Source organism: Oryzias latipes, chromosome 14, assembly GCF_053564925.1.
Source record: "Oryzias latipes strain Hd-rR chromosome 14, Olatipes_Hd-rR_3.1".
Classification (NCBI taxonomy): domain Eukaryota; kingdom Metazoa; phylum Chordata; class Actinopteri; order Beloniformes; family Adrianichthyidae; genus Oryzias; species Oryzias latipes.
The window spans coordinates 22,642,501-22,667,315 of NC_136250.1; the positions used below are offsets into that span (position 1 = coordinate 22,642,501).

At 42.2% G+C, this 24,815-nt stretch overlaps 1 protein-coding gene and 1 long non-coding RNA gene across 3 annotated transcripts in view; one reads left to right on the top strand and one right to left on the bottom strand.

The window, feature by feature from the left end:
• The window catches only part of LOC144983594 (uncharacterized), a 31,304-nt gene extending 24,437 nt beyond the window's left edge, over positions 1–6,867 (top strand). The window contains exons 2-3 of the long non-coding RNA XR_013647323.1: positions 2,688–2,935; positions 6,736–6,867. This is a non-coding gene — a long non-coding RNA (uncharacterized LOC144983594). The remainder of the gene's footprint in view (positions 1–2,687; positions 2,936–6,735) is intronic.
• Positions 1–14,471, bottom strand: part of LOC101172266 (scavenger receptor cysteine-rich domain-containing group B protein) — a 16,242-nt gene extending 1,771 nt beyond the window's left edge. Inside the window, exons 1-12 of one of the 2 annotated variants that reach the window (XM_078930388.1) lie at positions 13,942–14,471; positions 11,558–11,694; positions 9,956–9,988; positions 7,422–7,460; positions 6,728–7,030; positions 6,570–6,638; positions 2,590–2,904; positions 2,352–2,420; positions 1,634–1,708; positions 1,205–1,519; positions 466–558; positions 1–383 (exon numbers count right to left, since the gene is read on the bottom strand). The exon at positions 1–383 is cut by the window's left edge and continues 1,771 nt beyond it. In XM_078930388.1, the coding sequence (XP_078786514.1) occupies positions 67–383; positions 466–558; positions 1,205–1,519; positions 1,634–1,708; positions 2,352–2,420; positions 2,590–2,904; positions 6,570–6,638; positions 6,728–7,030; positions 7,422–7,460; positions 9,956–9,988; positions 11,558–11,693 (1,764 nt within the window). In that variant the 5' untranslated portion in view covers position 11,694; positions 13,942–14,471 and the 3' untranslated portion in view covers positions 1–66. Of the gene's footprint in view, positions 384–465; positions 559–1,204; positions 1,520–1,633; positions 1,709–2,351; positions 2,421–2,589; positions 2,905–6,569; positions 6,639–6,727; positions 7,031–7,421; positions 7,461–9,955; positions 9,989–11,557; positions 11,723–13,941 lie in introns of those variants that run through there. The other variant, XM_011483867.4, reaches the window with a different exon arrangement.
• Between the last annotated feature and the right edge of the window lie 10,344 nt (positions 14,472–24,815).

Consider the following 24,815-nt stretch of genomic DNA (forward strand, 5'->3'; position numbering starts at 1 on the left):
CAAGTCCTGCTTCATTGCAGCCACGTCCTAACCTAAGCTAGAGATTGGACTGTGGTCCTGTTGTAATCACGACAGTGAGCAGGTGACTCCAGCATCCTCAGAGTGGTCACAGTTGTGCACGTTCCACTCTATATGGGAGCACTCCAGCAGGGAGCGCTCAGCACCGCGGCACTTGAGATTATCCAGCTGGATTCTTCCCATTCCGGGTCCAAAGTGAGCTTCTCCCAAAGCAGCCGTTGCCTCTCCACAGCTCACTTGGCGGCACACAACCTGTGCGTCAGCGAGGTCCCAGGCGTCATCGCACACCGTGCCCCACCCACTACCCATGTACATCTCAACCCGGCCCTCACAGCGGTGCTGCCCACCAACCAGTCTCAGCATTCCTACAAAAAAAGAAAAGTAAAAACAATCCAGTCATGGTTGCTCTGGAGACCCAGCCTTAAGGAAAGCAGCATTGTGACTCACCTTCAGAGGGTTGAGTAGTGGTGGTGGTGGTTGTTACTTTTTCTGTCACTCTGAAGTCACGTCCATATGGTATCAGCAGGGGGTCAAATGGCGCTGGATTGACAGCAAACCAAAGAAAACAAAAAGCCATTACAATGTGGGCATTCACAGGAAATATCAGCTCACACAAGCATTAGCAAGCCACTCTCTTCTAATTACTCCACTGATCAATACAGGAGGACATTTATCGTTTGAGTTCTTGTGATGATACAGATTCAGATTCATTTAACTGTATTTATTGTCATTTTTTATTCTTATTACAGGAACATTGTTTAAAACAAAAGAGTGATCATGTTTTTCTGCTAAACAGAAATATTCTTTTGGTTTTGACTGGAGTATGGTACATTTGTTCAGAAGGCATGACGTGACTTTGTTCAGAATTGTCTCATTCTTTACTTTTTTTACGTTCTCCTCACAGAGCTACACTCGTGCAATACACAGGACGGGGTGGGACGAGATGACTGAGTCTATGGAAAACATTAGTCTAGATGGAATGGATTTTTTAAAGTAGGTGCTACTCCCTCTATAAGTAAACTGCAGAACTTAATGTTACTAAAATGAACTATGAAATTAAGATGTCTGGATTAAACTAAAATAAACCACGTTTTTGTAGTTTCTGAGATATCAAGACAAAAAAATAACAATAAGAACATTTTTCTTTCACATGCTGCATACATCCAAATACTGCATTGGAGCTTACGTGCACAGATGACTCCGGCATCCTCATGGTGGCCACAGTTGTGCTGACCCCAGCCTAGGTGGAAGCACTGGGACAGGTCACTCTCTGAGCCGCTGCACTCCACGTTGTCCAGCAGGATGGGTCCTGAGCCATAGCCAAAGAAGGCCAGACTCTTCGCTTCAATAGCTGGGCCACACCCAAGCTGCCTGCACACCACGACCGCATTGACTATGTCCCAGTCATCGTCACACACCGTCCCCCAGACTGTTTTGTAGAGGATCTCTACACGACCCTGACAGCTGCTGTTCCCATTTACCAAACGGATGGATGGTTTGGCTAAAGAAAAACAAAAACAGTCACTGCAGTGATACCGCAAGGCCTTTCGTCATTCATGCCGCAGATATTTGCAGGAGAAACTGTTTTCAAGTTTTACAAGGTCAGGGTTGTTACCTTTTGTTTGGGCTGTTGTGCTAACAGTTGTTGTTGTTGTAGTTGTTGACTCTGTGACTGGAACAATTTCTGTTGCTGTGAAAAGGAAAAAAAACCCTGTTAAATCCCCTCATTAGATATGAAAAATGATTTATTTCTTCAACTTAGGCTTCTTAATAGAAAAAACAACCCTGAATACATCCTCAAGTAAGCCAATATGGTAGCAAGCGATGTTCATGTTACTAACTGGACTGTGACAACAGAGACAACAGTATATCCAAAACATCCTAATGTAATCTTTGTATGGTGTTTACTCATTCTCTTTATATCTTTTGTCTGTATTAAATATCACAATATTCAAAAATTATAAAGAGTTAATAGTCAATGGATTTACAGCTTGTTTTCATCTAATCATTGGCCAATTTAGGAAAAATTGTGACCTGAAGTCCAAGAGGGAAAAAATGGGAATAAATGATAAACATTGTCTTCAGCTCAGACTTTTATAAAGTGTTCAACGCTTTCCCCATGTGATTTCTGTCAATATGAAGAAAATAATTTTTTTGACTTAGTTTTTATCATTAGAAGCTGTATGGATGGACAAATATCATTTTTGCATTTGAATTTTGCATTTTCTAGCTAATTTTGTGCCAAAAGGGAAAATGGCTACCCCTGTTGGTCATGTGGAAAAGAACAGGCGTTTGTTTTCTGCAGTGGTGCACCAACATATTCATTTTTATACCTTTGGTGCCCACTGTTTCCAAGAAAACTCTCTGGTTTCCTGTGATTGAAGGCGGTACTGTAGTGATTCCTGTAGTCAAAACAAACAAACAAATCGTACTTTAGGCCATGTCTACTACACTTTAACAAGCCCTCTACAAAGCTACAAAGAACCAGACTTTGTTTCAGATGTATAAATGAAGCATTACTAATAAACAAAATCAAAGGAAACATGTAACACCTGTGCATGAGTGATTCACCTGTGCATGTGACCCCGGCATCCTCATGATGGCCGCAGTTGTGTTTTCCCCAGCCCAGACTTTTACATTTACTCAGCTCTTGCTCGGTGCCTTGACAGTGGACGTTATCCAGGAGAATGAGGCCTGTACCGTAGCCAAAGTAGGAGTTGGTGTGTGCAGAGATGGCACTGCCACACCCTACTTGTTGGCACACCACCATGGCATTATTGAGGACCCAGTCGTCATCACACACCGTCCCCCAGTTCCCCTGGTAGTGGATCTCAACCCGGCCCTGGCAAGAATTCTTCCCATTCACCAAACGGATGGTGCCATCGCCTAAACCAACAGGAGAAGATTCCATGATATGGTGAGTAATGCTTAACTACACAGGTCGAAAATGACATGAAACGGGTCAAATTAGAAAGGAAACGCATTAAGGCATAAAACATAAAATCTTGTCTGAGTTTATGTTCTCCAGCTTGACTTGGCCCATTCCAAGTGTTGGAGGTTGGATTGATGACTTGGGATCAGAGTAAAAAAGGAGTCTGATCAGATATATCAGATAGGACAACAGAGTCAGATCAGCATATTGCCCCAGTTTGTTGTCAAAGTCTGGTGGCAGCAGGTAGGATTCAAGGTTCTGGGTTCAGTTGTGATTTTGGCTGCACATATTGGAGAATATGTTTTTCTCTGCAACCTTTTTCTCCTGTTTATTTCTGTGGCCGGGAAGTCAGTCTGTAGCGTTGGGCGAGTGGGGCCTTATGAAGCACTGAGGCTTTCCTCAACAGTTGTGTCAAAAAAAAACAAGATTCATAGCTTCAAGATTTCAATGATGGTGACATCTGGTGGACAACTGAAGCCACAGAAACCTCTAAAGAGCACGACTGAAGCACTGGCATATGGAGTGATTTTTGTGTCATTATTCCAAGCACAAAGCTCACAGTTTTGAGTGTAAAACTTTAAAAATTGTGAGTGTTAAATAATTATGTTGCACTTGAAACAGAAACTCAAAAGCATGTGCGAACAAAATAATTTTTGCTCTTGAAACTTATTAATGCATGTAATTTGAAACAATTTTCATTCAAGAGAAATTCTCTCTCTTCTGCGCCGGAAACAGAGCAGAGCACAGACACGGACATGAAGCTTGATGCTGATTGTTTAGAATTTCTTCCAATCGCGCACAAACCCGGTCCAGAGGCCGCTTGAACGTCAGTCGACACAGCGACGGGAGCATGGCTTGGATCACTCGACCCTCTCTGGTGTTAAAATGCAAAATGTAGACCACTAAAAAAAACCTGACCTGAGGATCTAAGAGGGTTTGTGGAATCTACAATTTAAACTCTAGAGCCTAACCATAGAGGTTTCTTTCCAAAAACAAAAACGACAATTTTACAAGGAAATGAAAACTAAACTGATGGGGATGAAGTCAGCTGGGGATCAAAGTGTCTCAAAAGGCCTTGAGGCGTCACTAACACAAAGGAAGAAGTGGGAGAACAACAGTGAGGGTCCAAAACAAATGAAGGCTCAGGTTTTAAAGAAGCATCTGTTCTTGCACTAATGTTGTCACACTTTTTTTTGTTCCCAGACAAAACGACTGAGACAATGTACAGTCTCAAGTGTCCATTGAACACACACACAGGGTTTTAGGACAACAGAACCTGAGTCTGGATTCAGCGCTGAACACTCGGATCCTCTCGGCATTCATAGAAAAACTACAACACAGCAGCCACAACAAAGGAAGACCCACCAAACTACAATATGTCTGGAATTCTAGAGGCCGTCAGGGTGTGTCGTACAGTTTCCATTGAGGTGTTCAGTCTTTGATGCTGTTCTACCATTTCACATCTAAACAACACCAATGTCCTTTGTAGTTATTACATATGTTGTTGTTATGACAAGGATTCCAGAGGATTACAATATTTGGGTCCTCACAATGACTAAATTAGTCTGCTTCAGAAAAAAAAAAATTCAGTCTGCTTCGTACCTGACGCAACACAAAGCTCGCTCTAGTTTTGTGTAATGAAACTATTTCACTAGACACACAAAAGAGTTGACCTGACATGTTCAGGGTCGTGGGGTTGCTGGAGCCTATCCCAGCTAGTGTTTGGCAAAGGCAGGGTACACGGACAGTTTACCAGTCTATCGCAGGGTAACACGGAGACAAACAACCCCACAAATATTCACACCTAAAGGACAATTTGCGTGCCATATGCAGCCATTAAACTATTTATTCTGGCCCGCCAAACTGAAAGACATTATATTGATAATCCTTATTAATGTTTCATTTTCCCTGTAATTCCCCATATAAGGGGAAATGTAGACTTTTTCTTAGGTGCAGAAAGTTGTTCTGCATTTTTATGGTGTCTGAAGATTTGTTCCTTTTCTGATGTTCATGTGTGTCTGAGCATTTTTCCAATCATTCCAACACTGCATGAACGCAGCATTTCTCTGATGAACATGGTCCAATTGGCCCTAAAATGAGAACACAAGCCACACTTTTGAAATAACTCCAAAAGGTTCTGTTTTTAAATTACACAAATAACTTTTTTCAATCAAAATTAAAGTATGTTTTCATCCAGATTCCATGTAATATCTCTCTCTTATAGGTTGGGTTCCCAGAACACTTCAGGATCTGCTCCTGTTCCAGCCCTTCTGACAATTTTTAAAATGCTTTGTGGCCCATGAGCAAAAAAAATTACCCTTTTCTGTCCCACACAGAAAGGCCCGAGGTGTGTTTTGAACCAAAGACTTATTTACTATATAATGCATGGTGAGAGTGCTAACCACTGCACCACATGCAACCCTTTTTACAATAAGAAATACAAAAAATAAAAATAATAAAGTAAAACTTCATGCTACATTTTACTGAGATGTGATGCAGCATCTGCCTATGAAGATTTTGCCAGCAAATAAAACTCAGGCACATTTTTTGCATTTGGATTTTTCCTTTTTGACTAATATGAACAATTCTCTCTCTCTCTCTCTCTCTCTCTGTCTTTCTCTCTCTCTGTCTCTCTCTCTCTCTGTGTCTCTCTCTGTCTATATATATATTTTTGTGATGCAGAACCCACATGCTTTTGAGCAATATCACAGGCAGAGGCCCAAATATTTTCCTCAAAATTTTATTTTATGACCCAGAATTCATGTTTCTGTCAATTACAGCAAGTCTTTTAAGTCAGGAAACCACACTGCAAAAACTTAATCCTAAGAATGTGAACAGATCCTTGTTTCAAGAAAAAATGTCTTATTTTCTGTCTTGCAAGAAATCTTTAAAGAGAATTTTAAATTTTAAGATTGGTTGATTTATTTCTAGGGCCCATTTCTGGGGCCTGTTTTTGGAGTGCAGCCCACACAATCACACTGCCACTACCATGCCACTGTTTTACAATCATTTATAATGTTATTATTTTTTCTCTACAAAAAAGAGGATCCACGGCTTGAAACAATTTCTACTTTTTAATATTTTTATAGAAAGTTTATTAGAAAGTTTCATGGAACATTTAAGATATGTTTTGTCAATTGAGACGATGCCTTTATTGTCATTCTGCTTACTGTAAGTGTGTCTTTCATCTTGGTGGACCATGGGGTACCTTTGTGCCCTTTTTTAACATTTTCCATTTTTTAATGTTTGTTTGAAGTTTATTATTGAGTATCAATGAAACACGGTTTTGATTCTGGAGTCTGACAAACCTTGACTGGAAAGCAGCATGGGTCAAACACATTTAAGAGGAGCCAGTGGGGAAGGACTCAAGTTTATAAAAACAGGACTAGAATTCCACTTTGTTTTTAGTTCCAGGCTAAAACTATGGGGTTTTTATGCTCAGATCCAGTTTTAATTGCAGTAAACATGCAGGTAAGTTCAAAAAAGCTTTGGGAACCAGAACTGGCACAGTGCCCTGGCAATACAGAGAAGCTTTCTGTAAGACCCTCCAGATTTCATTTGAACATTTTTGTGACTATATTTGTTACATTTGTGGCAATTAGAAATAGAAAGCACTTACGTATGCCAGACATGACCATAGGCGGGGTGGTAATGCTTTCAAAACCTCGTGGACCCAGTGGGATAGGCTCTACAAGTTGAAGGAAAAGAAAAGAAGTTTAGTTGTTAAGTTATCTTTCCCCCCTATGTTTATTTTTCCAAAGCCTGAAGACTCTCTACCTCTGCAGGTAACGGCCACATCCTCATAGTGGTAGCAGTTGTGGACACCCCAACCCAGACTGTTGCACTGGCTGAGGTCAGATTCACTTCCTCTGCAGTCCACGTTGTCCAGCACGATGAGCCCCGTGCCTTGCCCAAACTGAGAGCTGCTGCCCACGGCCATGGCCACTCCGCATCCCAGCTGCCTGCACACCACGTTGGCGTCCACCATGTCCCAGTCGTCATCACATACCGTGCCCCACGAGCCGTTGTAGATCACCTCCACTCTGCCCTCACATCGGTTACGGCCGTTCACCAGTTGCACTTTAGTGGAGAAAGCAGAGAATATTCAACAATTTTACTTTGATTCTTTTTTTCACCGTTAGTGTCTGACTCTTTTGGACGTCAGATTACACAATAAGAGTAAGCAGCAAAACTGGAACGATCTATTGTGTTCTGGGTTTAGAAAGTAAGGAACTCTTTCCTCAAGTTATCCTTGTTAAGGAAAAAATCAGGCCCATGACTCCCAGAATGGTGGAAAGTTACAAAGTAAATGAGAGTGGACTCAGAAAATGGAAGACTGGAAAAGTGATACTGAGCTCTGCTTTGCGCATCTTTCTCTACAAAGACCATGCATGCATTTTGAATTCCTGACTTATATGGAGTCATTTTTTTCAGTGAGCTTCATGCAGACAGCACTGAGGATTACACTTACCTTCGTAGGATGTCCTCTTCGGGCTTTGAATGGCACTGGCTGAAAGGGGGGAGAGGAAAGAACACAGAAGAGAATCAGAGCAAGGGGAAATTGTTTGTTGACAGGTGGTTCTTGGCCTTCCATATGACTAAACTTTATATCTACTACATCTTTTTCCTGTAACACTAGACTCAAAGTGAAACCACAACAGCAGGCCTGTTCAGAATGGATCAGCCCAAAAAGAAATGTGTTTAGACTGGTGCTTTAATTTTTGACCTATTTTCAACAAGCTTTCTAGAGTTGTGTTGTAGTGATTTAGTCCTGCTAACAGCAGCTAGTAACTTAGGCAGCTATCATTCTTTTCAGAAGTTTTAAAAATGTTTCTCCAACTATAAACTGCAGATAAGTCCAATTTTCTGACTTTGTTGACAAATGGAACACAACAGAAACACAAACATGGTCCCAGTTCTGGGAAGGTTTTCGTCAGAAGATAAGACCTGTAACATTAAATAAAACCTTTAGCTCTAACGTTCCCTGTGGAACAAATAATATAATTGTCGTTTATTTTTTGAAGTATAGCCTACTTTAGAATTCAGGATTCAGGATTCTTTATTGTCATTTCACCGCAGGAATAAAACGAAATGTGTGTCTCTGGTCCCGGGCCATCCGTTTATAGTAAAAAGACAGGAAAAGACATATCAATGTGATATATTGTGATTTCTATTGAATATTGAACAGATGAGAATATATAACAGTATTGCACAAGTTTCATCATTATTGCGCAGTCCTAAAGTTATTCCACAGAGATTTAGCAAGTTGTCTGGGGGGTTACAATGATCTTCCAGAGTTCATTTAGTATAGTTATAGCAAATATACTATACACCATAGGTGTAGTGTATGAAGTATACTAACGGAATCCTTCTTCAGACTAAATTGTAACATTTTTGGTTTACAAAAACATAGCTAGTATGCAATAAGTAAACTTAAGGTATACTACTTCACTTTAGTATAGACTAAACATATTTGCAGTACACTTAAATATACTACTTTTGGCTAAGGGTCTTTAATAAGGAGTGTAAAAAGTAAACTTCCAGTCTTCCATCTCACTTATAGTATTGACTATATACTGTATACTTGCAGTACACTTAAATAAACATTTTTTCGTCACGGCTTGTGTTAAAGGATTCTAAGTCTGAAAGTCATATTTTGGATTTATTAGCAAAAGTACTTTTTTTTAGATGTACTATTTTAAAATTTAGTATTTACTTGAGGTTTACTGTCTACATGTTGTAAACTTAAAATGTTCCAATTTAATCTAAAGAAGTAATTTCGTATACTTCCTACACTACACCTATTTTACGCCTCTACTTAAGTAAACCCCTTGTGCTATCCAAGGCACTTGGGAGTTGGGTCACCTAGACCCACTAGACAGTGCTCTGAACCTTTTTTCTTCAATGATTTGTGAACCTCACTGGTGTCCATGGATTCCATGAAATCTTTCCACCTTTATCCACCTTTGTCATGGTAGGGAGAACACGTCAATGCAAGGGTGGGGTCATCTAAGATAGCACAAGGGATACTTAAAACAAAAAACTTCTAGTGTAGTCCTTTTTGCTGACGGTTAGTTGATTATGAGAAGTAAAACTGCACCTTTCGCTATGAAAAGCTGAAACGGGACACAAAATAAAAGAATCTGGGGTGTGATCAATGGTAGAACATTGTGACAAACATGGGAACACTGAGGTCAAGACTGATTTAAATGGAGGTCTCAGGTCTTACAGAACCTTAAGAGGAGAACACTTTTATACTGCATTGAGCTCACTGCGCTACTGTTTTTGTTGTCCTGATGAGAGATTGTATAATTCTCAACCATCTACACTCAAATTAAGCTTTGCTGTTGAGGTAAGGATTTTTTCAAATTATTTTTGCCTAAATCATTAATTTGAAGACCTGTGCAACACACCCTGATACAGCAGATAACCACGTCAGAGGGATCTGTGTGGCCTGTCTGCTCAATACAAATACAAGGAAATGAAGTGACAACAATTAATACAAAACAGTGACATTATTTTAGTCTGTTATACATAAAGTACGGTAAATGACATTTATGTCCCGTCTGAACTGAAAATGTAGAACCGCCCATTGATCAACACCAATTCTGTTTGTATGAGGTTCAAAGAAAAATACCTTAAACCTGAAAACACGACTTTACTAGTTTAACTAATTTATGTAATGAGAATATAATAAATGTTGATGTAAAACACAAAACCATTGGCATTTTCAATGTTCCCAAAAGTCACAATGGAAGACGGAAAAAGCCTGAAGACTAATTTCTCAGATTTCAAAAATCACAAAGACTAAGTGACCCTGTTTTTTAATTATTGCATCAAAAGTAGGTCGATTTGTGGGCTCTTCTTCCCCTCTTTTATGCGATGCTGTAACATTAACAGTATGTATCTAAACCGCTGAAGGGGCTATAAATATATCCGTTTACAGTGTCACATGTACATAACTGTTGTGTACATTTTTTGGGTGTGATGAATATTGTCACTTACTAGATCCAGCCCTTTTTTGTATCTTCAGTTCTCCTAAAAATAGAAGAATCAAAGAAAATAATTTAAGACATCAGCAAATGTAACTAAAATAAAAAAGAATGATAAGTCCACTGATCTGAACCTCCTTAAAGCAAGAGGAGTGTTTCTAGACAGACAACAGAGGAGACACACAGGGCAGACACAAAAGCAGACATCTACTGGGAGTATATTTCAGGTACACCTGGTTCTGAAGCATTATTTCTGCCTCAAAACTAAATTTCAACCCAGGAGCACAATACATCATCTCGTATGTCCCATTCTGTTTTTAGTTTTGACCTCAATTATCAGGACACACTTGGAAAATCTATTTTTTAAAATCGAATTTCAAAGACAAAATTTTTCTAACAGTTAAAATTATGTGATTTTTATTTCCTTAAAAGTTTAGAAGTATTTTATCAGTTTTTTTGTCTGTTTAAAAGAAAATTAATCTAAACTGGTTAATAAAAGCAAGCAATTACCAGTTATCTATCAAAATAAAAACTATAAAATAACTTTTTCTCACAGGGTGATTTATGATTTGAAAGTGTATTTTTACATCAGTTAGTCTTTTTTTGTTTTGTTTTGTTTTACTTCATTCATTACAAACATATTATTAAAAAACAACAATAGGTACATTTAGACTGCGAAATGCCGATCAAAAACTGATCACTAGTCACTTATTGAAAAGTCTCAATTTGACAGAACTTAAGAACGATATACATGTTTGAAAGGGAGATGGGCAGAAGCTGTAGTTTATTTAAGCCCACTCCTCTACACTGATTCAACTTTAACCACAAAAATACAGAACAAAAAAAAACTCAATATGTTGTTATTATCAATACCATTATCTTCATGAAGTCAGTAGATGAGTACATTTAAACTGAGCAGAATTTCACCTGAACAGGCTTTTGAGGAGTTTTATCCCTCCATCCATGAAATAGCGTGCAAACAATAGACTTCCTGAAATTCACTTTTCAGTGACAATTCCTGTCTTGTAACCCTTTCAGTGGTTTGTGATCATTAGCAGACTGCCTGAAGAGTTATAATATTTAAAAAATGCTTCATTTCCAGTATAAGATTCCCCAAAACACTCATAATTCTCCTGTTTTTTTTTTCTAAAATACAGTATATAACACATTTTGAGAGGCACACTCTTTTGCCAACAAACACTTTATTCTTTTTAAAAAAACAGTTATTGAACCTCTTGAAATCTGGATTTACTTTCAAATATGACAAAAAATAGTTTATGTTTCTGCTGTCAAGTAGATGCTAAATTAAGATACTAATTTAGGGGTTTAATGCATTTTGGCATTAATATGTGTTCTGGGGTTAAGGGAAATAAGAATAATATCAAATTTCAGGATGAGTTAGATTAAATAAAAACATTCCACTGAAAAGCAGGCTAATTTTTTTCTTATCGTTATATTTTAAACGCAACTATCTTAACATTTAGCTTAGGTCTTGTTGGCATCATAAACAAGCATCTTTTTTCTGTTTATCGAGTCATCTGAGTCTTGGTTAAAGCTGTTTAAAATGTTTCTCTGTTTGAACCAACCCAAAAATAGCCCCCCGCTGTACACTCACCGAGACGTGTCAACACGCTGACGGTCACCAAGACCAGAGAGCCCAGCAGGGACACCAGGAGCCAGACGGCCGGGTTCCAGCACCTGCACTCGCTTTCCACCACACGCTGGCCTCGCATGGCTGCCTGACTGACCATCCTGTGACAAAACACACACTCTCAGTGTCTCATCCCACAGCTCTGCTGCAGCAAAGCTGGCGATTTTCAACGGCTAAAAGGACAAACTGACAAACGATTTGTTTGTCCTGGTTTGGGGAAGCCTAATTACAGTATTGGATTGTTTTCTCTGCTTTGGTGCTATAGTAGGGATATTGATGGTGCCCTGAGGTCAGGCTTTGGCAGTGAGGAGCTCAAAGAGAAACATGTGAGGCCCATCACTCTGTGTGGACATGTACCATAAGCAAATATTGATACTGCTGACATATAACTACAAAGAGCAGAGCAGGGCGCTGCCACTTCACCAACACAGACCTGGCAACAGGGTGAGGTCTGTTCAACCAACAGATGAAGTGTTATCAACAGCTGGAGGAGGCTTGTGTTACAGAGGGAAACAGGCACCTGTGTCGTGGTTTTCCAGGGGATTTTCCTTCAGACAGAGAATCTTGGGATTCACCAAGGATCATTCAGTAACTAGAGTTAGATTGTAACACGGCCAGACGCAAGATGCCCCGCATTCTTCTGAAGGTGCACTCTGAAAGTGCCAAAAAGGTTAAATCGGACGGGTAAAGCATGAACTGTTGAGTTTTGCTGGATTAAATTGCTTAGCTTCCTTACTGGCTGTTTGAGCAGCTATTTCAATTGATGATGTACAGACAGGGTCAGTTTACAAAAAAATCACGAAATTCAACTCGTGTCAAGTAGTTGATTTAGTGCTAGGTTTTAAAAAAAAAAGATTTCGATCAAATTGATCATTACCTCAAAAATACAATATTCTATTAGAGCAATTACTTTCATTTTTTCAGGCAAAAATAAGCTTTTCTGTCAGTTTATAGGATGAGAATTAGTAATTTTACCAATGAAAGTTCACCTTCCACCAATTAATGAGAAAACGGCACGAAATTAATATGATAATGGAAGCTTTGAATTGAATGAATAATTGATATAAAAAGTGTTAAGTTGTAAATTGATTTGTGAACTTGTGAATTGAATTTGAATTGGTTCAGACATCCAGGCTCAGTTTGTTCTAAAGCTTTAAGAGTTGTTTCCATTAATGAAGAGCAGTTTGGCTCAGACTTGTTTGTTCCTTTTCTCGTACAGAATCCTACCCCCCCCCCACCCCCCCCCCCCCACCCCCACCCCCCGCTCCAGTCCTACACTGGAATGTGTATTAGGGGATGATGAGGGGAAAATTTGATATTGGCCCCTCGAGATAGTGGACATTCCGGGCCCAGGGGGCACACAAAGACATTTCTGCTTTCTGTGGTCCCCATCGTAAATGCTGCTTCCTGCAATCTGTCACTACAACCCTCCAAAACGCTTAGGCAGCCGATGACACTGCAGGGGCGCCTCTCATCTCCTTGATGGGCAGGAGGTGAAGGGCTCAGACGGGGGGGTTAATGTTAACCTCTGTACAGTATACGGACAGTAATCGCCATCTTGACATAAAGAAACTGCTAGGCTCCATTTTCCTTCAGGTCAGATTTTCTCCAAAGGTCAGGTGCAGGAGGCCCTCTGCGAAGTGCTGCTATCTCACGTTGGGAGGTGGGGATTGCAACACCGGTGCGGCCGTCCAGAACTGTGGCCAGCTCATTCGCACACTGTCCCAACAAACCACTCCAAACTCTGGGACAAATGGCTCAGTTATGAGGGATGAAAAACAATCTAGTCTCCAATGTAATGTTTTTCAATACTCCATTCATAGTTGGATGTAGAGCAGATCCGCTGGGGAATAATGTTGCCTTTTGTGCCGGCTCGGCTTCCCCTCCCTTCTCACTTCCCTGCGCTGAGAAATAGCTGAAAGATCTCAGCCTCACAAAAATACCCCTTAATGTCTGAGATAAACCATGGAGCGACACCATCAGCCCCTCTAACACATGAACCCTGGAGCAATTTTACAGAAAAATAGCCTTCCAGTGCTCCATTGTGGTCCTTTTAGCTGCATATCTGCATTGATTTTTTTTTTTTTTTTTTAGTAAAATGTATCAAAAACGTCCTGTTCAACAGAAAACGGAATTTTAAAAACATTTTCTTTCAAAATGTTTTGATGTCTCCTGTTTAGAAAAACACAGCATTAGATATGTCCATAATGAGTCACTGGGGGCTCACATTTTTGCACAATCCTGCCAGAAAATAAAACATATACACAAAGACTTCCACAAAAAAAGAGAACTTTATGCTCCAAAATAGCAAAACAAGTTAATATATTTCACAAAACAATCGCACATACCTGTTGGAAAAGAGTTATCTTGACCCAAATGTAAAATAAATAAAACTTTCCTGTTTTTTTCCAAAAAAATGAATGAATAAATAAGAATCAGATTGTAGGCACCTTAATTCCACTGGTCACTGAAAAATAGAAACTACGAGCAAAATAAGGAAGCAGCAGAGTATCCAGAGCTAGGATTCAGATGTTTTGTCTCCGCAGCCCTGCGTGACTATAAATCCTTGGTTCCTGTGACAAGTATTACGTAAAACAATAAATACCACGGCATTGTATGTTAATATTCGGATGCCCAAATCCTGTCCATGCTTAAAAGAAGCAGGAGGGGCCAAGGCGAGAGAAAAAAAAGACAAAGAGGATGAAAGCGAACCCTTTACTAATACCCCTGCATCTCCAGTTTCAGGTGGTGCTCTCACAAGGTGCGGTCCTGCTCATCCCTGCACAAACCCTTTGAGAAAAACAGGGCTGTGGCTTGACGGCTGTGCATGTGTGTGTCTGCTCGTGTGTTAGCTTGGGACTCTCCCACAGAGAGATGCTGTAAAGGAAAGGACCACATTCAACCACTTTCTGTTAGCTTGCTGCACCTTTTCACAGGACTTTCAAAAATTTGAAGCACTAAGAAAGGTGAATCTAAACTCCAAATTCAGGTTTGAATAAACCTGGAGCCTCAGCTCTGGAACCTGAGGCTCTGGAGCCACATGTGGCTCTTTTACCCCTTCATTGTGACTCACTGCTAAAGAAAAATGAAAAGTTTTTCATTTTAAAAATGAACTGTATATTAAAATTAAATTAAAATTTTTGTTTTCAAATTAAAATAAAAATAATATTAAAGTGAGTCAAACTTTATTCTACTCATCCTCAATCAACTGAAGGTCAGTTAGCACACACAGAATTATTACACTGGATTATAAGGCAGGTATTCTATTATTTAACAAATTAAAGGATATTTTCCTTATGGTTCAAAAAATAAGGGTCACTCAAGTAGCTCTGTTTCCTTTTGGTTAGATCTATAAATCTTTGGCTGAGATGCGTCACAAACGGTAAAATAAAATGGTGTGGGGTTTTTTTATTACTGAAATTACCAACCACTGCAGTCGGCATTGAGATGATCCTCTGTAACGCAGGGTGTCTATTATTTTTTGATTTTTTGATTTGAAATGGTTTATTTCAAGCAATCAAATAAGAATAATACACAAAAACAATGCAATCATCAGTTATACATTCATACAATGTCGAATAGAACTTAGGATATTTAGACGTACTAATAACTATTGTGTGAAAGGGAGTGGAAGGAAGCAAATTTACATAATCCCACCCCGTTATACCGTAACCATTTTATGACATGATTTATCAACATCCGGTTCCTAGCTTTTATCAGACAGAATTAAGAATCCTGAAGTATCAATCAAGCACATGACAAAGATGAATTACTAAAATTATTATGTAAAAAATAACTTTTAGAAATCAACATGGCAAATGCAGATCATTTATCCAAAATATATTCAGATTATGTTACTTATTAAAGTCATGTATATGATTAATAAAAAATAATACTATATCAGCAAAATAGACATAACACTGTTTCAAAAATCTTCATAGCAAAATTTGATCAAGTATCAAAAGTTAAAATATGTGCAAAATTGTGTTACATTAAGAAAAATCATGAATCAATTTTTTCAATTTTTGGAGCAATTGAAGTAATATAAGATATCAATCAATTTAACCATTTTCAATAATTAATTAAGCATTTATTTTTTATTTTTTTTATTATTTTTTTATAACAAGGTAATGCTGTAAAAAAAAAAAAAAAAAAAAAAAAAAAAGGGTCCATAATCTGTCGAATGACCAAGGTTGGTATTTCATCTTCTGCTGATTAACAGCCGTTCTTCTGGGTATTTTGAAAAGGTGTCATGTGAGCCTCTGTTATTAGCTAGACTGAAATAGACTATTTTCATTTAAAATCAGTGTTTTATTTTATTAAGGGGTGAAGTCAGACTTTGTGGCTCCTACTGGGCTGTTGTCAGAGAGAAATTGACCTGAATGGTTCTTTAAATGTTGAATAGTGTGGATAAGACTTAAATCCTGCAGCTTTGAGGATCATGCCCTTTGATTTGTCAGTTTCATTTCCTTGGTTCTTGTCATGTTCTCTTTCAAAGTTCTCCCCCTGTCAGTCACACCAGGTTTAGGGTGTCAGTTATCCACAGTCTATTACCCTCAGTGTATTTAAGTGTCTGGTTTTCAGTTATTCCTTGTCATGTCGTCTGTTTTGTCGCCCTTTTTCTTGCTTGGGATTGTCATGTCTACGTTTATTTATCAAATGTCTTAGTTCTGCCTCCAGGCCTCATCTCCGGCATTTTGGGTCCTGACAGCAGCAGAATAATTCATGGTTTGCAGATGAGTCTGCAGGATTTTTGCGGTATTTCAACTTTTTTAATGAGTTTAAGGATTCCTTCATGGGGTTTTTGCTCAAACCAGTAAATTCTGTTATACTGAGATTATAAAAGGGACTATCTGATACAAAACCTTTGAGCATATTTTGATCATCATTTCTGAGTATTCCTCTAAAACCTGCACGCTAAGCAACAGGTCCTCCCAACCCACAAAAACGAGCGGGTTCTCACATTGTGATGTAGTTAAGTGAAAACTGCCCCTTCCAGGAAGAGTCTGCGGTGCCAGCACCGCCCACAGGCTAACACACACACACTTTCTCCACGGTGCTAGTGGTGATCGACCAAAAGCTTTCATTTTATATGCACAATCTGCACATCCATCTTTGCAAGAGTTAAGATGTTTGTTTCGTGGGCGAGATGCAGACATGCTGGTGAGGCCGGTTCTAGGCTGACATCATGAAATGGGCGGCCCCCCCCATGGAGCGAAAGGCGGAGCCTCAGAGATTAAATCTTTTTACTTACAGGTAAGAAAATCAGTCGCAAAAAATAACTAATATTTCATTAGAAGTTGTTTTTAGTGTGTCTATGGTAATGGATGATCATACATTTGGATATAGTTTGAGATTCTGTGAGTTTCTTCTTCAAATTTCTCTTATAAAAAGCAGTAGAACCTCAGTTTATAAAACATCCATTTCCTGCAAGGAAGAGTTATGATGCGGAAATAAGATAGTTTGTAATCGAGCCTGACCTACATGACATCACTGTTATAAGATAACTATCAGGTCCTTCAGATGCTTGGAAAAGGTCTGATTTACGGCACAGGGAGCGTTTTGCTTGTTGCTTATTATCATGAGCGCTTCCTCTCATAATGGACAAGTCCAGCTCAGCTGTTGTTGAAGGAGCTTTCTTGTTAAGATGTTAGAATAAAAATACAAAAGCTTCAAAGATGATCTCAGGTTTGAAACAAAAAGTAAAGAGTTATAGACATTATGTCAAATAGCTATGTTTTTTTTCTATTTTGTGGAAAAACAGGAAAGAAGAGATTAGAAGTGAAGTTGAAGCTCCCAAACATGTGAAACATCTTCTCGATAAACCAGCGGCCTTGAAGAACAGACTCCCATGAGCTGAAAAACACAAGGAAAAAAAGGGTAGATTTATGAGGTTCTAATTATAAAAACTAAAAAACATAAAGAGGACCGGTTTTGAACGGCCTGTTTGTTTTCGTCACTATATCCCCATTGGGGGCATCTGAACTCATAAGCATGAGGTGTCAGTGGTTCTAACCTTTTCAGTAATGCAGAAGATTGTGAGAGTTCTTTAGTTTCAGCTCAAGTTTTTTTCCCAGAAACTTTGGCAGGATAACGGGATATGATTTCAAAGACATCGTAGAGGCAGTCCCGGCCAAGATCTGCTGTGAAAATTCAACGATGAGCTGTAGATAACACCTGAGAAACCACAGAAGCTTCTCGGCTAAGAGATTGTCTTACTTCCTCAAGTAGTTCCTTTTTCCAACTTTTTTTCGTTTTAAATTTGTTGTAAGCCTTTTGTTGTGTTGACCTGTAAAAGGCAGCACTCCATTACATCCACATTTCTGATGTTGACTGTTTATGAGAACTTCACATTCCTAACAGGATGTCATGGTGCCTCTGTCAGACTCCTCCCCCCTCTCCTCTCCGCTTGGTTCCTGATTATCCCCAGCTGCTTCCACTCACCTCATCGACACACCTGCCTTCTTAAGGAGCTCCAGGATCTTCATTCAACGCCAGTCCGTTGCCCCTGATGGTGCATATTTGGCCTCACGTCAAGTTCATGCTTTGTTGCCTTGCCTTAAGCCAAGTAGTTAACATATGCTGTCTTACCTGTCTCCAGGAAACCTCAGCCATGAGTGGTCACCCACAGCAGCCGTAATCCGGACTCCTCTACTGGTCTGTTCCCCCCATCCTCACCACGAGCCTCTGCCGAACCAGCTGCCTCACGAAACGGACCCACGCTGCCGACTCCAGACCCGAACGAGCAGTTCCACCAGTGACGCCACGAGCCGCAGTTACATTCTCGGACCTCCAGTAACAGTTACCTACCTGTCTGGCCATCATATTAAATCTACCTTCTCGCCAAGACATCTCTGTCCTGTGTCTCATTCCGGGTTTCAGCATCTGGGTCTCAGTCGTTCTATAGTCATGACAGAACGGACTGGCCATAATCCCGACCCAGCTGACCCGGAGGGACTCAGATTAGCCGTATCCCAGCAAGGCATATTGCTTGGTCGCCAGGCCGACGCCCTATCCCAGATGGCCGCGGCCCAACAGGACCTTTTTCATCGCCTGGACGGTTTGACACAGACATTGAACAATTTAACCGGACATTTTTCCCATGTTCCAACAGATACGGCTCAAGCTACGGCTAACTCGGCTACTTCCGTTTCCGGATCACCCTCCGCTCACGAAAACATCCGGCTGCAACCGGAACCATTTACTGGTGACGTCGAAGCCTGCGGAGGATTCCTCCTCCAATGCGAGCTGATTTACCAACAAGCCCCCCGTCATTATCAGTCGGATCACAGTAAAATATCACTGATCGTCAACTCTCTACGCAATAAAGCCCTCCAGTGGGCCCAGGCTTTCCTCTCCTCCAATCCCATAAGCCACCTCACTTATGAACGTTTCCTCAGAGAGTTCCAGTTAATTTTCGACCAACCACGTAAACAGGACGAAGCAACCCGTCGGTTACTCGCGCTCAGGCAGCGTAACCGCTCGGTGAGTGAACACGTTATAGATTTCCGTATTCTGGCGGTCGAGGCAGGCTGGCCCGACGCAGCTTTGAAGGGGATCTTTTACCAGTCTTTAAATGAACAAATTAAGGATCATCTGTGTTCTCAACCCGAAGCCCGGTCATTTGAGGAACTGGTTTCTGCGGCACTCCGCTCTGATGTTCGCCTGCGGGAGCGTCAAAGGGAACGAGGGCCCGTTTTCCAGCGTGCCGCAACCACTACATCCTCCAACTTCTCACACGCTGTTCACGCCACCCCTCTCGACTCCTTCAGCCCCTCTAGACCTCCAGACGAGCCTATGCAGGTTGGACACTCTCGACTGTCTGAAGAGGAACGCCGCAGACGGCGCATGGAGGGGGCCTGTTTCTATTGCGGAGCAAAGGGCCACATTGTCATCTCCTGCCCGCTTCGTTTAAACACCCGAACCCCTCGCTAGGAGACAGGCTGCGAGGGGTAACAAACATCTACCTGGCCGGTAATAATTTTTTACTAATCCCTGTCAAGTTAAGTCAAGATCTCCATGTGCATGAGTTACGGGCCCTGGTCGACTCCGGGGCCGAGCAGAGTTTAATTGACCAGCAACTTGTTAATGATCTGTCGATTCCCACAGAACCCCTGGAGACCCCCATCGAGGCTTCCGGTTTAGGCGGTCAACTCTTATCCCGCATCACCCACCGCACCAAACCCATCCTGCTCATTACTTCAGGCAACCATCGTGAGTCTATCCGTTTCCTCATCACCAAGTCCATCCATACTCCCATAGTACTCGGGTTTTCCTGGCTAAAACTGCATAATCCTCAGTTTAATTGGGCTCAAGGGACTATAATCCAGTGGAGCCCATATTGCCTTGCTAATTGTCTTCTCTCTGCTCTCCCTTCCGTCACTTCTCCTAACGCTGAGTGTCATAGCCAAGTCGATTTGTCCAACATTCCTCGTTGTTATCATGATTTAAAAGCAGTATTTTGCAAAACCAAAGCTAGTGCTCTCCCACCTCATAGACCTTATGATTGCGCCATAAACCTGTTGCCAGGCGCTCCATTGCCCAAGGGTCATTTGTTTAATCTATCTGGACCAGAAAAGACAGCCATGGAGAACTACGTACAGGAAGCCCTTGCCCTGGGGCACATTCGACCCTCCTCCTCCCCCGTGGGAGCAGGCTTTTTCTTTGTGCAGAAAAAAGACAAGTCCCTCCGACCATGCATTGATTATCGCGAACTAAATCAAATCACCGTAAAAGACAAATACTCACTGCCATTAATCACCTCTGTTTTTGATTCCGTCCAGAAGGCTCGCATATTCACTAAGTTAGATCTCCGCAATGCCTACCATTTGGTCCGAATTAAGGAAGGGGACGAGTGGAAAACTGCCTTTAACACCCCGTTAGGGCATTACGAATATTTAGTAATGCCTTTCGGCCTCACCAACGCCCCGGCAGTTTTCCAAAGGCTAGTTAACGATGTCCTTCGGGACTTCATTAATCGATTCGTCTTTGTCTATTTGGACGATATTCTTGTCTACTCCCACGATCTGGCTCAACACGAGCATCACGTTCGCCTGGTGTTGGAGAGACTATTGGAAAATCAGCTTTTCGTTAAGCATGAAAAGTGCGAATTTCATTCCCCCACTGTACAGTTTCTCGGTTACATTATCGAGGCTGGCTGCATACGCCCTGATCCATCCAAAATAGAAGCTGTTACCAACTGGGAACCTCCAACCAGCCGTAAGAAGCTACAGCAATTCCTGGGCTTTGCTAACTTTTACAGACGCTTCATACGCAATTACAGCAGTATTGCTTCTCCCCTTACACGCCTCACTTCCATAAAGCATCCCTTTGTCTGGTCCAACGAAGCCCAACAGGCCTTCGACAGGTTAAAGAAACTGTTTGTCTCTGCCCCGATCCTCATCCAACCTGACCCCTCACGGCAATTTATCGTTGAGGTCGATGCCTCTGACTCAGGGGTGGGCGCTGTCCTCTCACAGAAGGAGGGGAGTTCTGGAAAACTCAAACCTTGTGCGTTTTTCTCTCGCAAGCTGTCCCCTTCTGAGCAGAATTACGACGTTGGCAACCGGGAACTCTTAGCCATCAAACTTGCCCTGGAGGAGTGGCGTCACTGGTTGGAGGGAGCCGAGCAGCCTTTCATCGTCTGGACGGACCATAAAAACCTGGCATACCTACGCTCCGCGAAAAGACTCAACTCCAGGCAAGCTCGTTGGTGTCTTTTCTTTGACCGGTTTCACTTCACCATAACCTACAGACCAGGCTCCCGCAACATCAAACCCGATGCCCTCTCCAGGAAATACAGTCCGTCTGAGAACACTCTATCATCTATCCTCCCTTCATCCTGCATCATAGGAAGTGTCACCTGGGATATCGAGGCCAAGGTTCTTCAAGCCCTGGAAGGGGACTCTGACCATCCACCCGCTCCCAGGGGCACACTGTTTGTACCCGCTCATCTCCGCTCCGAAGTCATCACTTGGGGTCACGCGTCTCGTCTGGCGTGCCATGGGGGGGTCCACCGTACCCTCCATTTACTTCGTAAGAGGTTTTATTGGCCGTCTATGGAGAAGGACATTAGGGAGTATATCTCGGCGTGCACCACCTGCGCCCGATCCAAGACGTCCTCCTCGGCTCCGGCGGGGTTGCTCCACCCACTTCCTACGCCCAGCCGGCCCTGGTCCCACTTGGCAATGGACTTTGTCACCGGGTTACCCCCATCAGCAGGTAACACCGTCATACTCACAGTCATAGATCGATTTTCCAAGATGGCCCACTTCATTCCGCTCCCTCAACTACCCACTGCCACCGAAACTGCTGATATCATGACCAAGCAGGTTTTCCGTCACCATGGCATCCCTCTGGACATTGTCTCTGACCGTGGCCCCCAGTTCATTTCTCAGGTCTGGAAGGCCTTCTGTACGGCCTTGGGGGCCACGGTCAGCCTCACATCTGGCTACCATCCTCAGTCCAACGGCCAAGCGGAGAGAGCGAACCAGGAACTGGAGGCAGCTCTCCGCTGCTTGGCGGCACAGAACCAGCAGGACTGGTCCCAATATCTCGTGTGGATTGAGTATGCCCATAATGCTCATCCCTCCACTGCCACTGGGCTCTCTCCCTTTGAGGCCGCTCTCGGGTACTCACCACCTCTGTTTCCGTCACAGGAACTGGACTTGGCGGTGCCTTCCGTACAACATCACATCCAGCGGTGCCAACGCATCTGGGCACAGGCTAAGGCTGCTCTCCTCCGCACCAAGGAGAGCAACTGCCGCATCGCCAACCGTCACAGGGTGGTGGGACCCGAGTACCAACCTGGCCAAAGGGTCTGGCTCTCCACACGTAATATCCCCATCCAAGCCACCTCCAAGAAACTGGCTCCACGATTCATCGGACCTTACGTCATAGAGAAACTCATCAACCCCACCTGCGTCCGACTCCGTCTTCCCAAGGCTCTGAAGGTTCACCCGTCATTTCATGTTTCCCAGATCAAGCCAGTTCTGGACAGTCCTCTGTGCCCGCCGTCCGCTTCCCCGCCACCCGCCCGGCTCATCGACGGTGCTCCGGCTTACGACGTCAATCGGATCCTGGATGTCCGCCGTCGGGGTCGCGGATTCCAGTTCCTGGTCGACTGGGTGGGTTACGGGCCGGAGGAGCGCTCCTGGATTTCCCGCTCTCTCATTTTGGACCCCTCGCTCATTGAGGATTTCTACCGGGCCCACCCGGATCGCCGCCCTTGACCGCCTGGAGGCGGTCGTTGAGGGGGGGGGTACTGTCATGGTGCCTCTGTCAGACTCCTCCCCCCTCTCCTCTCCGCTTGGTTCCTGATTATCCCCAGCTGCTTCCACTCACCTCATCGACACACCTGCCTTCTTAAGGAGCTCCAGGATCTTCATTCAACGCCAGTCCGTTGCCCCTGATGGTGCATATTTGGCCTCACGTCAAGTTCATGCTTTGTTGCCTTGCCTTAAGCCAAGTAGTTAACATATGCTGTCTTACCTGTCTCCAGGAAACCTCAGCCATGAGTGGTCACCCACAGCAGCCGTAATCCGGACTCCTCTACTGGTCTGTTCCCCCCATCCTCACCACGAGCCTCTGCCGAACCAGCTGCCTCACGAAACGGACCCACGCTGCCGACTCCAGACCCGAACGAGCAGTTCCACCAGTGACGCCACGAGCCGCAGTTACATTCTCGGACCTCCAGTAACAGTTACCTACCTGTCTGGCCATCATATTAAATCTACCTTCTCGCCAAGACATCTCTGTCCTGTGTCTCATTCCGGGTTTCAGCATCTGGGTCTCAGTCGTTCTATAGTCATGACACAGGAAGTATCGGCCGGTTCCAAGAAGCTAAAATCCCATAGATTTCTATAAAGAAATAAACAGCTATAAGTTGCTCTGGTGCCTTTTTAACATGTGCTTGATAATCCTCATTTTTTTCATGATATTTTATTTTCAGTAGTTATTGAAGTTATAAACTGACGTATCAGATGCTTCACTAAAAGTAGGTGGTGCCTGCTGGCCCCCACGTCCACCATTTGAAACATTTGATTGACAGATTCTCCTGAGCCTGCAATCAAGTGGTAGGGGTGTGGACTGTGAGAGTGGTTACCATAGAAATGTAGACTCAGACCGATTCGGATCAATCACTGCTTTCTGATGATTTCTGATTCCAACATGGAGTATACCGTTTTCTGTGGGTTGACGTCACACTATAGGTCCAGTTCTCGGACACAGTTAACGGTTGCAGCCTATGGCTCGGACCTTTTCTCTGTTTCAGTGTCCAGTGCGCCTTTGTCATGCTGAAGTAAGGACGTTTCTGAATGCATTGCTTCATTAAGTTGGCATGTCTTTAAAGCCAATGTGACATATTTGTACTGGACAGTGATGGGAGTGGTTGCACTGCAAAAACAGGGCCCCTAGAAATAAGTCAGAAATTCTTCAAATTTGAACAAATTTCTTTAAATAAGTGAAAAAGGTCCACCAGGAAAAGTGGTCTTACCAAAAATTCTTTTTTCTGAAAAATTCTAGTCACTTTTGTAAACTAAGATTATTTTGCCATTGAAAAAATTCCTTAAATATTTTTTTTGCAAGACAAAAATTCATTCTGTTTTGTTCCTTTCGTGGTCACGGCGTTGCCGTAGCCTATCCTAGCCACTCATGGGCGAAGGCAGGGGACATTCTGGACAGGTAGGCAGTCAGTAGCAGGGCCACAGTCACACACCCATATTCACACCTAGGGACAATTGGAGTAACCAATTCACCTATGAAGCATGTTTTTGGAAGGTGGTAGGAAGCAGGAGTCCCTGGAGAAAACCCACGTATGCAGGGGGGAACATGCAAACTCCACACAGACAAAAATTTAAAAGATCAATTAATTTTATCTTGAAATTAGGCTCTTTGTACTTTCTTAAGAATCAGTCTTTTGTTGGTGTAACAGCTGGGTTATGTATTGTGTTTTGGGTTTTCCAGAAAGAAAAAAACTTTGACAAACTTCAGCAGTTACTCATATTCAAATATGTCTATCTCTGTGTTACTCTTGATGTTAATTCAAATGCAAGACAAATGTAATTTTTTGTTTTTATTTTTCATAATTGTCTGAACTACATCCAATAAGTGTCTTACATAACTAGGGGTGGATCATGTTTAATGAAACCAGGTAGAGGATAACAGCTCCTTTGAAGGGCAGCATCCCACACAGATTTCCAGCAGGATGCTTCACCAACAAAAC